This window comes from Morone saxatilis, unplaced genomic scaffold (genome assembly GCF_004916995.1).
Source record: "Morone saxatilis isolate NCDOM2014 unplaced genomic scaffold, NCSU_SB_2.0 Contig14, whole genome shotgun sequence".
NCBI classification, from domain to species: Eukaryota; Metazoa; Chordata; class Actinopteri; family Moronidae; genus Morone; species Morone saxatilis.
The window spans coordinates 1,087,105-1,103,271 of NW_023339696.1; the positions used below are offsets into that span (position 1 = coordinate 1,087,105).

Sequence of the window (16,167 nt, forward strand, 5' to 3'; positions counted from 1 at the left end):
TTATTTTTATGAAAGTTACCTACTAGCTTTAACCCCTTGGTGTATGTGTCCATGTGTCCAAGTGTCAACATTTTTTACATAATCATTTCTCTTTTTCTTGTCTTTGTGTGACCTCACCGTTCACTAGTTTTATTTTCAAGGGTTTTCAAAGGCTGTTAAACAACCACAGGCTTTCAAAAACTGGTACACACATGATGGAACACAAAAAAACAAGGAAGAAATGAATGAAAAAGACAGTTGATGGCTAATTACTAAAGAAGTGCAATATTTTTTTTAAGTTTTTAAGTTTCCTTACTTCGAGTGGGACAATGTCCCCCGAAATCCCCCGAGGCCGAGGAGTGTGGAGTAGGCAGCCATATATGGAATTCAGAGCGTTTTAATGGACCACATAAACACTTAAACTAAATTATAATTCATATTGAAAGCCTTTGTTCTTAGTCTTAACTCAATCACAAACTGGAAAAACCTCATGCAAGCCAGTTTTTATTCGTTATAGTGTACCGCGTCCTACATTGGAACACGTACTCTGATTTTATAATCTGAATTCTACCATGAGTTTTTATCAAGTTTTAGTCGCAATTAAGATTACAGATAAGAGTAATTATTGTAGGTGATATTTAATATTCATGGTCCGGAATGTTGACCAATGACCAGCCTTAGTAATGCCAATTTATCTCTAATTAATTAGACTTCTAATTTGGCATCTTATGTCCAGTGTAAATAAACCAACTACCATTGTTTTAATCACACATCTTGAACTACACGTAGTTCTATCATATGGCGATTGATATTGAAACATTTAATAGTCTTTCCACAAAATAATCACTCATCACTATCTGACCAAATTATTTAAATAACTTGAAATTTCTATTATTAGATTATAAGACATTAGGCACAAACTTCATACAAAGCAGATGTCTATCATGTTACAGTGCTGTAGCTAAATTTAAGGAGGAGAATTCCTTCAGTGTTACAATTCAAATGCAATGTCTGAATATAACAGAGTCCTATAACACACTTTAGTACCTAACCCAAACATTGATAAGTCTTGTTAATAGTGCTGCCAGGCCTCTCTGCGATCAACATCAGCTCACTAGAAAACAGAAAATAATAAAACATAGGAAACTAGCACCGTGGTACAACCACAACAAGACATCGCAAATTAAAGCAAGAAACAAGGAAATCAAGAAAGGAAATGCGCAGCGATTCGAAAATTTACTTAGGGTGTCGCATTGATTTGGCAAAATGATCTTAAGAATTATAGAGAACGGCCAACATCCAGTAAAGGGTGCGCAGAGGAAGGCCTATTTACTCAGCACATAATAGAAGAAATAAGAACACCGCAATAGGTTCCTCATTCAAGCAACATTGTAGACCAGGCATTGACAGAGAGTCAACAGGCATCCATTGAGCAATGTATCCCCCATAAATTTGAAGTACGGGCAATGACTTTATGAACTTCTTTTATAATAAAAATTATTACTATTAGAGAGAGAAAATCTAGTCACCACAATACACATATAATAACTAATTGCAAGGCTCCATCTCAAAGATACAGACATTCTTAAACTTAATGGCACATAATAATGACCCTTTTTTAACATAGCAATCAATTTATTTGAGGATTGTTTCAGAGTCAAGGATTTAGAAGTTCATCACAAGCACAGAGACCAGCTCTGGTTTAGAAGTTAGTAATGACCTTGCATTGATTGCCTCTGAACTGAACTGGTCTTGATCATCTGAAAAAAAACAAAAAAAACAAAGAAACACAAAAAAAAAAACAAAAAAATACTTGTCATCCTAACATTAGATCTTAGCTGCGTGCATTTGACAAACATTGACCAATAATAATTCTTTTACAGAGACCACTTGAGCGAACAAATTGGCCATTAAAGGAACCAGCACTAAGCTGGTTTTAGGTCCTATCTTACTCAGATCGTTCACCAGTTCTGTTCAATGTTTAACGCATAAAAGGAAATCTTCAATATAATACTACAGTTAACTCATGCGAGTTACCCACAAGGTTCCTGTACTCTGGACCAAATGCTATTTAACCTTTATATAATGCTCCCTTTAGGCAAACCCATTATTAGGAATCACTCCATTAACTTTCCCATTGCTATGCAGATGAATACGCAGTTATATCTATCAAGTCAAAGCCTGATGAAATTTAATCGAATTATCTAAATTACAAACCATGTCTTTCAGGACACTAAAATCCCTGGAAATGAGCCTGCAATTTGTTCTGATGTTAAACCTCAGAAAAAAAACGAAATTCTTATACTATGGCCCCACAAAACCTCAGAGACTCACTTTCTAACGAAGATATATAGCTACTCCCTAGATGGCATTAACCTTGGCCTCTAGTGGCCCACTGGTCAGGATCTTGGAGTTATCTTTGATCAGGACTTTGTCATTTTAACTCCCAATGATAAAAGCAGATCTTCTAGGGGACTTGCCTTTGCTTTTCATTTTACGTAATACTTACTAAAAATTTAGACACATCTTAATCACCCAGACAGATGCACGAAAAACTAATCCATGCATCTTTGTCTACTGTCAAGGGCTGGATTAACTGGCAACTCTTTGTTATCACAGGTTGCCCTAATAAAGTCGCATTAAAACGCTCCAAATTAATTCAGAAACAGCTGCAGCACGAGTACTTGACAGGAAACATAGGCAAGAAGAGTCATTATCTCTCCTGTTTCTAGACTTCTCATGCAATTGGCTCCCTGTCTAAATTTTAGAATAGAAATTTAAAATCCTCCTCCTCACCTATAAGCTCTTTCATGGTCAGCCCCTTCATATCGTTGAAGAGTCATAGTACCATATTTACCCCTCTAGAACACTAACGTTCTCTGAATGCTGGGCTACTTGTGGTTCCTATTAGTCTCTAAAAGCAGAACAGGAGCCAGACCTTCAGTTTACCAAGCTCCCTCTCCTGTGGAACCAGCTTCCAGTCGTGGTTCGGGAAGGCAGACACCCTCTCCACAATTTAAGAGTAGCTTAAGACATTTCTCTTTTGATAAAGCTTATAGTTAAGGCTGATCAGGTGAGTCCTGAACCATCTTTAGTTATTGCTGCTATAGGCTAGACTATCGGGGGATTTCCCATGGTGCAACTGAGCTCCTCTCTTCCTCTCCTCTCTCCTTTCTGCACTCATTCATGGTCCCATTAATGCATGTTAGCTAAACTTCACTTCTTCCCCGGAGTTTCTTGTGCTGGTTATCGTCTGCAGGTTCTCATGGATTGGTGGAGCCTCCTGCCCATGGTCCTGCTAGACTGCCATTGCAATATCACTGATATATTGTTATTATTATTAGTTGTTGTTGAGTATTGTTGTTGCTGCGGTTGCTGTTGTCGCTGCTCGCTGTCCCCTGTCGTTGCTGCTGTCGTCGTCGTCGTCACCGTCTTTTTCATGATCGTCATCGGTCACTACTATTAATGTATTGTTGCTTGCTGTTGTTGCTGTAATCTGTTTTGTCTTCTTCTGTCTCTCTCATCTCTCTCTTCTCTCTCTCTCTTCATCTCTCTCTCTCTCCATCCCCCCCAACTGGTCAAGGCAGATGACCACCACCTAGAGCCGAATGGTCTGTCCGAGGTTTCTGCCTGTTAAAAGGCAGTTTTTCCTTGCCCCCGTCGGCCAAAAGTGCCTTGCTCATGTGGTACTGTTGGGTCTCACTGTAAATGTTAAAAAGAGTTCAGTCTAGACTGCTCTATTTCAAAGTGTCCTGAGATAACTTCTGTTTGAATTGGGCTATACAAATTAAAATTGAATTGAATTGATTGATGTAATCTGAACAAAATTACTGTAGTCTTTAACTAGAAATAACAAACAAGTTGTATGATGTGGACTGGTGTCTGGGAGTAACAGGGTTAAAGCAGCGGCTGTTGTCACGACAGCAGTCTGTCCAATCTCAGCACCCTTGGGGGCTGCAAATCCTTTGGAGGGGGAGGGTAGTCAGTGAAATCAGCTCATACCCCCTAGGTAAAGTGCTCTCTCTCTCTCCTTCCTCTCTCTTCTCTCACTCTCACACACACCCACAACACACACACTCTTCACACACCACACACACACACACACACACACACACACAACACACACGAACACAGAGAGTTCACAGCAAGCAGACTCACAAAATCTGGGACAGACAAACTCATCAAAATTAATAATTAGGCATTGGCTGTCTGCCCTTCCTCAGCTCACTGTTTTTCCCTCACTCTCATCTATATAATCATCCACCTTACCGTCCACTCTCTTCTTTTAAATCATCTGCTCTTCATTCTCACCCAAACACACACACACACACACACACACACCACACACACACACACCACACACACACCACCTTATCACCACAACCACTCACTTCCACCAAATCCACCGGGAATATCTTGTCCATCCACTCTGATATTACAGATTATCCAATGATATTTCTCTCCTGTTGTTTACCTTGTGTATTTGTGACCCTCATATACTCCTCTTCATTCTCTTTTAAATACTTCCATATCTCCATATAAACTACTATTTTCTAAATATATTTTTATATGGTCCTGTCTTTGACAAAAAATCACCTCCTATTATTGATTTTTTTTTTCTTCTTTCTTTTCTCCTCCCCTTTTTTTTTTCTTCTCCAAGGTTCAACCAGCCAGAGGTCCCGCAAACAGGGGACCAAACCCCAAGATAACACTGACCCCTACATCCGCCTCAAATCAGACAGTTAGACTTGGTGAGCTGCGGTCCTCTGCTCAGAGGAGTCCATTTTCGACCCATGCTGCTAATCTATTTCTCCCTGCTGTGTGACGCATCATTGTGTTTGAAGTGGAATTAATTTCGGCTGTGGGGTATTTACTTCTGACTATAGCTTTATTTTTCTGCTATGTGCATGAATATTCTCTGCTCATCCAACCCTCTCTCTTGAGTGGTTAAACACAGCATATAATTTCAGATGATTTGGCTGACAGTGCAGGTTGCCATTTTCAGAGCCTTTACAGTATTGTGGTTTACATAGAAATGCCATGGGCTTGTTAGATTCAAAATGGCCATGTGCCTCAGTAACTTTAATGGCATATCCGAACTGGAAAGTCTGTCTTTAAGGAGCCCCATAAAAGCAATTTACACTGATGATTCTTCTAATTCTGATAAACTCACTTGCAACTTTTCACTGTTGTAGCACTTTTCACGCCCAAGCTCCTCTCTCATCTAGTTATTGATCTCTCTCGTCACAGTCTCTCTCTGGTTTGCTCTATCTCACACCGGTTCTTCATTTGTACAGTTATTTTTACCCTATCAGCAATTCTCGTCCCTACTCCCCTCTCTCACCCCTGCCCCCCAGCCTCCCATCTCTCGCCGACGGTCTCTATTTCCTTCTGCTGGTTCTCCAGCTTTCTGTCTCGGCAATCTTTACAGTTCTGTTACCGTATTCAGCTTTTAATTTTGTCCGGATCCCCGCTCAGCCCTAGTTTGACCTTATCTTGCAATTCATTAAGGGATTAGAGAGACAGATAGTTTGAATGTTGAATACAGGCACAATCTCTCTTGATCTGTTGGCTCCTTTTGCAAAAGAGAAAGAGTGAGATGGATTATGGATATTTTTACTATGAGAGCTATGTAGTTGAGCTGTTTACTTCCATTATCTCCAGATTTTTCCATTCAAAGTTCAAACTAGTTTTTACAAGTTTCAACCTATATTCAGGTAACCACTGCGTTTCACCGGTCGCCTGTCATGGCGTCATATCCCTTTGGTGCCTGCGTCACGTTGTGGTTGTCTGCCAGAGCTGTCATACATTGATTTTATTCAGTTTGAAGCCGCTTTTTACCATCCACTGTTTATAGATCTTGGTGCTTTTTAAACCTCTAGATTTGAACCGGATGAAGGATTTTAGTCATCGGACGTCTGGATCTTAAGTTATCAGAGGAAAAGCTGAGCCTGCAGCACCATGGTAGCTCACCTGGTAGAGTTGGCGCCCCATGTATCAAGGCTAAGTCCTTGATGCAGCTTATTTTGGTGGTTTAAGTAATGCTTAAAGCAGTTCCAGGTAACATTTATCTAAAATATATCTTAACCAGGTTGTGTTTAGGTTCCTGGAGACCTGTTCATATATTGTCCAATCCATGTATATCAACAACTTTCAGTAGACAAACCCCAATCTCAGAACCCAGGGTTCGATGTAGCCAGTTTATATCTGGATAACAGATATCTGGGCCATACTTCCTCTGCAGTCTAAGTGATTGGAACCTTGATACGCAAGAATGACGAGAAAGACAAACCTCTATAAACAGCTATCTACATATGAATGTAGATCCATTTTCTAAAAGTTAATAAAAAGCTAAACCGACTGATGAGAACAGTTCCAAATTTGCATTTCGGCCAATGTGTTCCACGTTGACTGACTGCTTGCCTGCATGCAGCCAAAGCCCACTGAAATGTGATTGGTCAAACCTACTTGGACTACAAACAGAAACCAGAAGGCTTCCAATGCCAAAATACTTCAGATTCTGCATTTATATACAGATATCTGTTTATATGAATTATACAAACCCTAAGCGTGCATGTGTAAATATTTAAATGTGAAAAAACTTGTGGGCAAGCTTGAATAGTGCTGCTGTTTGATGACAGTACATACTATAGTTCTTAAGCAATGTTGCAATGGCACCTTGCTAAAATGACCCAAGTCAACTCTATCTCTGTTCATCTTTCGTCTCTGTCTCTCAGGCTCTGTCCTTCCTCGGATTGGATGTCACAGAAGAGAAAAGGAAGAAGTTGAGGCAGAGTCTGACCACAGACCCACAAGGCACTGTGGCCTATGGAGGTAAAGCACACGTACAGAAGCACACGTACAGAAACACACACACACACAAACATACACGCTTCCAGTTGTGTCAACAGCAAGGTGAAATATCTGTGCTGAAATCCTGTCAAGTCACAGGCTCCGTGTGACGGCTGCATGTCAGTTACTGCTTATGTCACTTTGTGTGGTGTCACATTGCATAACCACGAGGCATCTCTGTGACTGCTTGTATCCAGGCAGAAGCATTTCTATGACTGGAGCTGGTTTGGCTTCTGAATAGCACATGGTTATACATTGACATTGACTGGGGAACAGTTATTTTGTGATGGACTTTCAATATATTCAATGAATGGTGACCAAGTTAGACCTGCTATGTCTATGTATCATTTCTTCTAACAGCAGTATAGATAGCACTTCTTTAGTGTTTGAAAGAGAGAGGTTAATTCGATACCTCGAATATAAACATAATCAAAACTTGACAGAAATTAGATAAAATTCACCAAAACACTTTCCACCGTTCCAACAATCACCCAAAAAATCCATAATTCACCGACACAGATGATAAAAACAGCCGTTTCAGTTGCCCTACTCAGCTGTACACAGAAGAACTCACATGCACTAACAGGCACGTGTGGCCCAACCAGCTATGTAAACAAACCACAGCACCTGGATTACAGCACAGGCAAAGGGGAGTGTGACGTCAATTCTCTGCTCAGGAAACCATGACTCCACTATATGTTCACATAGCTAATAGTTGTTTGCTGCTATATTAATGTTCTAAATCCCATCTATCTAACCCGTAGATAGATTTTTAAATTTATGACATCAATTAATAACATCATAAACATTTCTACCATTGTTCACTTATGTCTGCATGAAACTCTTCTTACTGTATAAGTTGGTGTCTTGGTAGCCATGGTAACCCTGGCCTTTCTGTCATTAGTAGCAAACATTTCCTACCTGTGCTTTTCTGTCCACTGTCAGACTTCGTGGAGGCCACCCGGAACATCTTCCAGGAGAACCTGGAGGAACTTGGTTTAGGGGCGGGTCCCTTCATGTTTTCCTATCATGAAGCAGCCAGTTTGATGGACACGTCAGCCTTCCACTCCCCCGTAAGCAGTCCTCACAGCCTTACCCTTTTGTAATGGTGTGTTCCCACCAAACATGAGGCGAATATTCACCCCCCTTTAGTAATGGTATTAGTCTAAAATAAACAGTTCATGCTGTGATTTAATGTCAATAAATGGATGAAAAGAATTCCGAGATTAGTACATCAAGATGGTGATTTGTAAAAAATGCAAGTCATAAACATAACGTGTCATAATGTTGTGTGTGTGTGTGTGTGTGTGCGTGTGTGTGCGTGTGCGTGCAGACATATGAGTCAGAATGCAGCTACAGCAGTGAGGAGATGGAGCAGTTTCAGACAGAGGTGAAGCAGCTGCAAACCCAGATGAAGCAGCTCAAGGTGAACACACACAAACTCTCACACACAATGTATTGGTGAATGGATAACACTTATACAATTATATCAAACAATTGTGATTTACTCAACCATTTGTCTAAGATCCTCTTGAGATTTTAGAATTTAATTGAGTAGAGCTTGGAGCATTGGAGGAACTCTGCAGTGATGCTACTGAGCCAATCGGAACGGTTTTAAAATTAGCTGTAATGTGTTTGTAACATTTACAATGTAATCCTTCAGATTGTAGGCCTAGTTAGTTCCATTTGTCCCCTCAATATTTAAAAGAGCCTTCATTGACAGTAGCCACTGAACATTTTCAGTTACAGTTCATACAGATAGTCCACCTACAGATTAAGAGTTTGTGTTTGTAACATTTCAACAGCTTATTAGTAACCTATGTATCTATAGGCACAATTCCTGTCTCTCATCTTGTTTTCACTTGGGTAGTTCAAATGGAAATCTACAAATGCTAACTAGTTAAGGAAGTGACAATCAACTTCATGTTTACGGTTTCCAGTCCGACCCGTGGCACGAATTTCGCTTGTAGCTCTGAAAAAATTGATTCAGTGCTCAAAAGATGAGTGCAGTCAGTTCCACTTTACATTCTGTAAACCTGTTTGAAGTGTCATCCAGTTTTCCAACCGACAGTCGAGTTTCAAACTAAAATACACACACAGTTTATGTAGGCGATCTGAGTGAGTATGTTCCAGGATGAATTATATTGCAGGATATTTGGTCATTTTATTAAATTTCCAGGTTGTTTTCCATGACTGGAAAAACTAGGCTCTAAATTTCCAGCTTTTCCAGGACGTATGGAAACCCTGCACATGTCATCACCTCTCTCTCACCAATGCTCTTGTCTGTCAACGTAGGGACGTCATTACAGAATGCAAATACAATGTTGGCCATAAAAAGAATTAAAACTGGGGTTTTATCAACATATTCAGCACACAACTTTAATCTGTTTGCCAGTGTCACTGAGAAATTATCAGCTGGCACTAAAACATGTCATAATGGTAACCAGATGAAATTAATGCGGGCAGAAAGGAGTGTTTCCCCGATTATGTAGCCTGGTTTCAGCCAGCCACAGCGGGCTCACACCCACTGACCTGATGGTTCCAGCTGTAAAAGCTCCCGGGCTTCATCTGCTGCCTCTGTTGGCAGGTGATGTTGAAGGACATGGAGCACAGCAAGAAAAGCCTGGAGGAGGAGCTGCAGAAGACCTCGGAGGTGAGAGCAGGCTGCTGTTTTATCAGGTTACATGTTGAAACCAGTTAAATGCCAGTGAGATTAATGTGCACATGTGAAATCAAAGAGTCTGCTACAGGTGTCTGAATATATAGTATATGGGGCCGTTCCCAGAAAGCGTGTTTGACCGTGGAGGAGAACACACGTCTGAAGAGTCGTCTGCAGGCGGCTGAGGCCGAGACAGGCCAGCAGCAGGCCAGCGGTGCGGAGCAGGACTACGAGGAGGTGATCCAGTTGCTGGAGGCTGAGATCAGAGACCTGAAGAACCAGCTGGCCAGCAAGAGGCAAGCACGAGGAGTGGAGGCCACCAAGGTGAGTCTCTAACTGCTTATTCAATTCAGTTCAATTTACAACTTTTACTTAAAGGGACAGTTTAAGCGGGTCGTCCCCCAATCGGAAGGTTGTTGGTTCGATCCGGCTCCTCCTGCCACGTGTCGAAGTATCCTTGAGCAAGATACTGAACCTCAAAATTGCTCCTGAGCACAGCATCGGTGTGTGAATGTGTATGAATGAGTTAGTTTCTGTTCGATGGACTTTGCCATCGCTGTGTGAATGTGTGTGAAAGGGTGAATGTGGCACGTAGTTGAGTGGACTAGAAAGGCACTATACAAGTACAGGTCCATTTATCATTTACCATCTAGATAGTTTTGGTGTGAGTAGCTGGGTTTTGGAGATATCAATCGTAGAGATGTTCATCTTCTCTCTAATATAACGGAACCAGGTGGCACAACAATTACATCTGAATGTTTACGTCCTGCACACGAGCCTCTCGCCCACAAGTAGAATCACGCTTCCTTTTACGCAGTGATACATAGAAAGAAAACAGTTCCATTAAATGGCTCCAATGTGCGAAAGTTACTAAAAAAATACTAATCAGTTACAGGTACTAGTTAATTCTCTCAAAAAATGGAATTAGTTACTAGGTAAAGTAACTTTTGCATTACTTTGAAATGTCTGCTTCAGTTCTCTTATTAATGCACACAGCTGTTAGCTGTATTATTGTAGTGTTGCTGTGGGAAAGGCAAGTTGATGTACTTATTATTATATACTGTTGAGTTTAAATGCGTTTTTTTATATATACTTTGAGCACCACAAGCTGAGAGCTGTCTGGTTTCATTATATTGGAGAGAAAGCAAAAATATATTCTTTCTGAAACTTTCACTGTATCAGTAGTAGTAATACATGAGACAGATAATCTGTAAAACAACCAGGTTCCTCTGACTCCTCCTAGTGCTCCTGATGGGATTTGCAAAATCCACTGGGCCTGAATGAAAACAACCAATCAGATCCAAGAATGATAGTGTTGAGTCTCATTTGTATTGTGTTGTACTGTATGAGTATTTGACGAGCTGGTGGGTTGGTTAGCATCACTTTGAGCGCCTGTGTGCCTGCAGACAGGAGGTAAACCGCACAAAGCAGCTGTTTATAACAACAACCTCTGTAGCTGGTGTGAAGTCGAGCCAACAATCAACTGTGGACATGGAGCCTCTCTCTCCATCCTCCGTCTCGAGCTGGAGACCCCGTAGCAGCCTTAGTGACGGAGCCATACAGCTCTGTGCTTTCACCAGCAGCTGCTCTGATGAAAAGAAGGCTTTATATTTATTTCCTCTGGCTCTCAGGCTTACCGCCTCACTACCTGTGGCTTTTCATCTCAGGTGGTAAATCCTCTGGCTGTGCGCTGGCACTCAGAGAACAGTGATTGAGGGACCACAAAACTGTGAGCAGCCTGCAGATTGAAAGTCACTTTCTATGTGCATTTTGGAATAGAAACGCTGTGAAAGCCAACATTTGGTTGGTGTATGGGTGGAGCAGTGCAATGGACACATGGACAAGCAAGTGATGTGGAGGATGAGGAGACTGTAATCTTCCTTACATGAAACCAGCACAAATGTGTTCCCATCACGTTTTCCACTGCAGCCCTTTTAGTGACGCCATCTTGTGTTCTCTTCTTCTGCGATGCTTTAATGGCACCTGACAGAGAATTAGCTCCACCAATTATTTATCTCCATAAAGCAATGAACTAATGTTTACAGAACAGCAGTGGATGGAAAAGTGCATCCTTCCACTTATTTTCTGGAAATTTGGTTAAAAGCTGGCACCACTGACCGTACAATAACTTTTTCTTCTATATTTACTCTGCTGCTCTTCTGTATAAATAAACAGAACTTGGGCATTATGATTTATTTAACTCATACATTACATAATTTAAAGCATATTGTTGCTGTCCAGGGAAAACCATGTATCTCTAAATTTGGAGAATGAGTGTTCCTTTATGGGTTAAGAATATTTTTCTACTTATTTATCAAAATAAATCATTCAAAGATCCCACTGGATTATCTTATAAATGCACAGAGCTGTAAACAGGGCTGTTTTACCTGATGAGGAAAAGTTGACATTTCAGAGGAATGAATGTCAGCTGAGTTACACTCAGTCTGTTCCACTGTTAGCTCCCTATGGAAACCACACCTACACAATGCTATCAGCTGCTCTTAGTGCTTATTGTGCACACAAATGATAGTGTGTGTGTGTGTGTGTGTCAGGAGGAGGTGCTGGAGCTGAACCGGAGGCTGACAACCATTGACTGCCAGCTGAGGAAGTCGGAGCAGAGCAGGAAACATCTGGAGATTTCCAACAAGAAACTGCTGGGCTTTGCACAGGTACGACTATTTGACACTCACTTTATAGACATGAGCTTTTCAGTTCAGGAGAACGTGCATCAGTTGATTGGCTCTGGGCATGGGATTTACTAACATGTACTGATATATCATCTTCCTCTGTGCCAGAGAGCTCCACTGTTCATCCAAAAACTATTAAAAACACACCAATGAGCCACACTGTTGCACTGGCTGACATGTTGTAGCTTATTATGACTCAATCCCACAGACACCATCCTGCTGTCTCACATATGCACTACTTCCTCTTTAAGAAGGAGCCGATCTTCTCTGAAGGGACTGACACAAACTCTGTGCCAGTAGCTGGTTTGGGAGATGACTGCCATATTTGTAAGGATTCCCAGTGTAAGTTTAGTAACAGTAATTACTTAATAGGCCTGTATGGCTCTAAATCAGCATGTGTTCATCTCATAATCCACGCAGACTGGGACACTTCCAGTCTCATGCACTGGAATTAACAGACAGCCAATCAAAAATACCAGTTGACCGTTCCAAACATCCCAAGCTGTTATAGAGCCAGTCTGCCCCCCAGTGGAGGAGACACACACTGCAGCTCTCTGCTACATCTCGTAACCCGGCAGATATCTGGGGCCATATTTCATTTCCATGTTAGTTGAAACTATATTTAAAGATAAGTGTCACTCACACTCATGAGACAGATAATCTGTAAAAAATAGGGGTCAGGTTTATAGGGGCCCAAGTCTGCCTCTCATTTAGGCTTTGGAATCAGACCTCCCCTCATCTCTCTGTCTGCAACCTTAAGGGTTCTTGTTTCGGTGTCACATGAAGACCTTCTGTCTGTACTGGTTCAGTCTTACATGTCTTCTCTGTCCTCAGAACGTCCACAAAGTGCTGACAACACCCAGCCTGTTTGGAGGAGAAGGCGGGTAAGAGACGGTCACATTATGAGTTCCCCACAGCTCTGCAGCAAGAGGCCTGCTAAAACTCTCTTCCTGTGCATGTGTGTTTGTGTGTCAGGAGCAACAGGTCGTCTCCAGCCACCGACAGCCCCGACACTCCGTCACCACTTCCTGATCCCGCCTTCCAGCTGGCTGTGGAGGCCAAAGAGCTGGTGGCGGGAGTCAGCACCCTCCCTGCTGACCAAGGTACACACTGGTATACTCTAGAACACAGCACACTGGAGCTGAAACCACCAGTTAGGTCACTTAGATCAGTGGTTTCATACCTTTATTTCCACACGACTCCACCATTCTACACTTTTTTGAAAATGTTACTTTTAGCTATTTTGACCATTTATCACTCTTTTCCCCCAATCATTTCTACATTTTTTAGGTAACTTTTTCAACCATTCATCTTTTACTTTTAGCTAACTATGCAGACTTCAAACTAGTTTTCACACACAGTGTAACACCAGCTGACTCCACTATATCTTTACATAGCTAATAGTTTACTGATTTATTAGTGTTGTAAACCTCATCTCTATAACCTTATGGGATCACATCAGACTATGATACATAGAGATTCTGCCTGAAGCAGCTATTTTTCTTGTATTTATTTGTTCCTTCCTGGCTATTCTTTATTTTTCCTTTGTTCTATTTATTGTTTTTATGTGATGCAAAGTTACATGTTGATGGTGAATAATGTTCATTTCTGTCCTACTGTGATTGACCTGCAGCGTCAGAGAGCGCGTTGGAGGCAGCCCCAGATGTCAGCTCTCATCATGTGTGAGCATCAAAGAGCCAGAGAGGACTGTGGGAGGACCCGGGCGGGCTGAAAAGGCCCAAATGAGCAGCTGAACCCATGATGGACCATACAGAAGTCGGCGGACAGGACACCGTCCAACAACCTTCTCAAAATAACGACGTCGCCTCAGTGAATTGAAATCCTGAGCTCACAGCGACAGATCGAACACAGCAACGTTTTAATGCCAAAGCTTGCTCGCACACATCGAATTAGTGTCTTCCTTTGAAATATTTGACCGTCTTCATGGGGGGTTCAGCAGTGGGATGCGTTGGACTCAGCTCTGACCCGAGGACTCCCATCATTTGATGATTCTATATGTACAGAAGTCTCTATGAGAAGTGCTCTGCCAAATAAAAAGTCTGCTGGAATTCTCTTTTCACTGTCACTGACAGCCGGTGGTGTTGGAGGAGCTGCATGACCGAGTCCACAACACACGCTGCTGTAAACTGTGTTAATATTCCTCCCTGACCTCTTTTCTAACCCCTCCACCTTCCCACCCCCGTACACAAACATAGATTCACTCCATGGATTGCATGTAAAGGAGGTCTTGTTTGCCTGTAAAGGACAATCCAGAGCCGGTCTGTTCTTCCTGTGTCATAATAATTCGCTGCCATCTGCCTCCTTCACACTCCATTGCTTGTTTGCTCTTCCAGAGGAACCATTGAGCAAAAAGTAGAAAAATAATGTCCCTTCTTCCATCTTACTAACTCTCCTCGTGCCCTTATTCATTACTAAAAAGGCAAAGAATGAGAAAGTATTCCGAGATGTTGGACGTGTTTGTCACATGCGGCTTCGTATCACTGCATGGTTCATGTTGATGTCTCCTGCATCCAGGAGCGACTTTAATGTTGCTGTAGCTCCTGCTGTGTAAACTTGTTTGGTAGTCACAGAGTCTAGGCAGACGTCAGTCGTAGGCTATATGTGGAACATTGGTTTTATTTCTACGGACAGCTGCAGATGCTTTTAAGAACACTGAAATGTCCTGTATCTTTGGTGTGGCCTCATATCTTTCTGTTACTGTTTTATATTAAAGGAATAACTGATGACTGGATTCAATGTGTTTATTGCAGTTTTGTTTTGGTACAGAACTTGTCTCCAAGGTGCTAAGACTACAAGCGAGAAAATCAAACATGTTTTGGAATCAGGGACAGTGTGAGGTAAAGACTCAAAGTTCATTGCAGAGGGTGTGTGTGAATTTGGGTAGTCTGTACTGGATTTTAGAAGGATGAGTTTCATAAATACATACAAAAACATACTTAAACTATATTTTACTGCTCACAATATACCACCTTTTAAAGCTCAGTTTGCAGCAGTCTATGTAGAGTTCAAACTTATCTCATCAGAAGATGTACTAGTGTCTGACTATCAGCAGTTTGGGGCTCTCAGTGGAGTTCCTACACTAACAGCACATTGTTATGGATTAAACATGAAAAAGTAGTCCTATAAATCCCTTAAAATGAATGAACACAGGTGGGTATTGTTGTACGAGAAGAGATCAGTCACATCTTGTGTGTCCTTCAGTTTGTGTTTGAATCCTGATGAATGTAACATGCGCCACCAGATTCCTGTCCATGTGTGGCAGCTCTCTCCGTTCCAAAGGGAAGTGTGTGCTCCTCACAAGCTTCTGGACTTTGTGTCAGAAGCAGGGCGGTCCATCCGAGCAGGAGAGGCTGTGATGCGGGACTAGAAGGGTCTCTGGAAGGAGATTGGGGGCGAACCCACACTGCTCGGGCTGCGGAGGTTGGAGTCGTAAGAGCTGGGTGTCATCCCCACAATGCCCTCCACCTGGGGCGTCTCCCCGCACAGGAAGTCATCCTCATCCTCCCTTGAGCCCTGACACACACACACACACACGTTTTTATTATAGTATAGTTTACAACTTTACATCAAAATTTGTCTCCACGTGTCTCGAATGACCGCTTGTGATCAGATCTCACTTCCCTGCTGCTCTGAATGTCGTCAATGTCCAATATTACTGTCCGTTCAACTATTCAATTCAATGTTATTTGTTTTTCCAGTTCAGCGCCAAACTAATCTCCTATATCAGCCTGAGTGGCATGCTCTACCTGCACTGTCAGCCCAGGAGAGATGCTCTGTGGTGCGCTGGTGGATTTTCTAACTGAATTTTATGAGCAGGACACATGCTTTTACTTTTTCAGCTGTGTGGAAATCTGATATTTTTACATCACAGATGACAAAGAAAGTGTGTGTGTCCTGCTCACCAGCGCATAAACTGGGACAATAATTGAATGTATAAGGTTTGCTGAATTTACAAGAAATCATGAAGAA

General features: G+C 41.8%; 3 protein-coding genes across 3 annotated transcripts in view; 2 read left to right on the forward strand and 1 right to left on the reverse strand.

Moving 5' to 3' along the window:
* si:dkeyp-72e1.9 (multiple PDZ domain protein) overlaps positions 1–7,821 on the forward strand; it is a gene marked incomplete in the record, with an annotated part of 51,081 nt that extends 43,260 nt beyond the window's left edge. Inside the window, 3 exon segments of the mRNA XM_035654210.1 lie at positions 4,640–4,730; positions 6,717–6,813; positions 7,777–7,821. Of these exon segments, the coding sequence (XP_035510103.1) occupies positions 4,640–4,725 (86 nt within the window).
* The window catches only part of zgc:158403 (tetratricopeptide repeat protein 39A), a gene marked incomplete at its 5' end in the record, with an annotated part of 767,589 nt that overhangs the window by 663,024 nt on the left and 88,398 nt on the right, over positions 1–16,167 (forward strand).
* The window catches only part of rrn3 (RRN3 homolog, RNA polymerase I transcription factor), a gene marked incomplete at its 5' end in the record, with an annotated part of 10,443 nt that continues 9,197 nt past the window's right edge, over positions 14,922–16,167 (reverse strand). Inside the window, 1 exon segment of the mRNA XM_035654182.1 lies at positions 14,922–15,711. Within this exon segment, the coding sequence (XP_035510075.1) occupies positions 15,562–15,711 (150 nt within the window).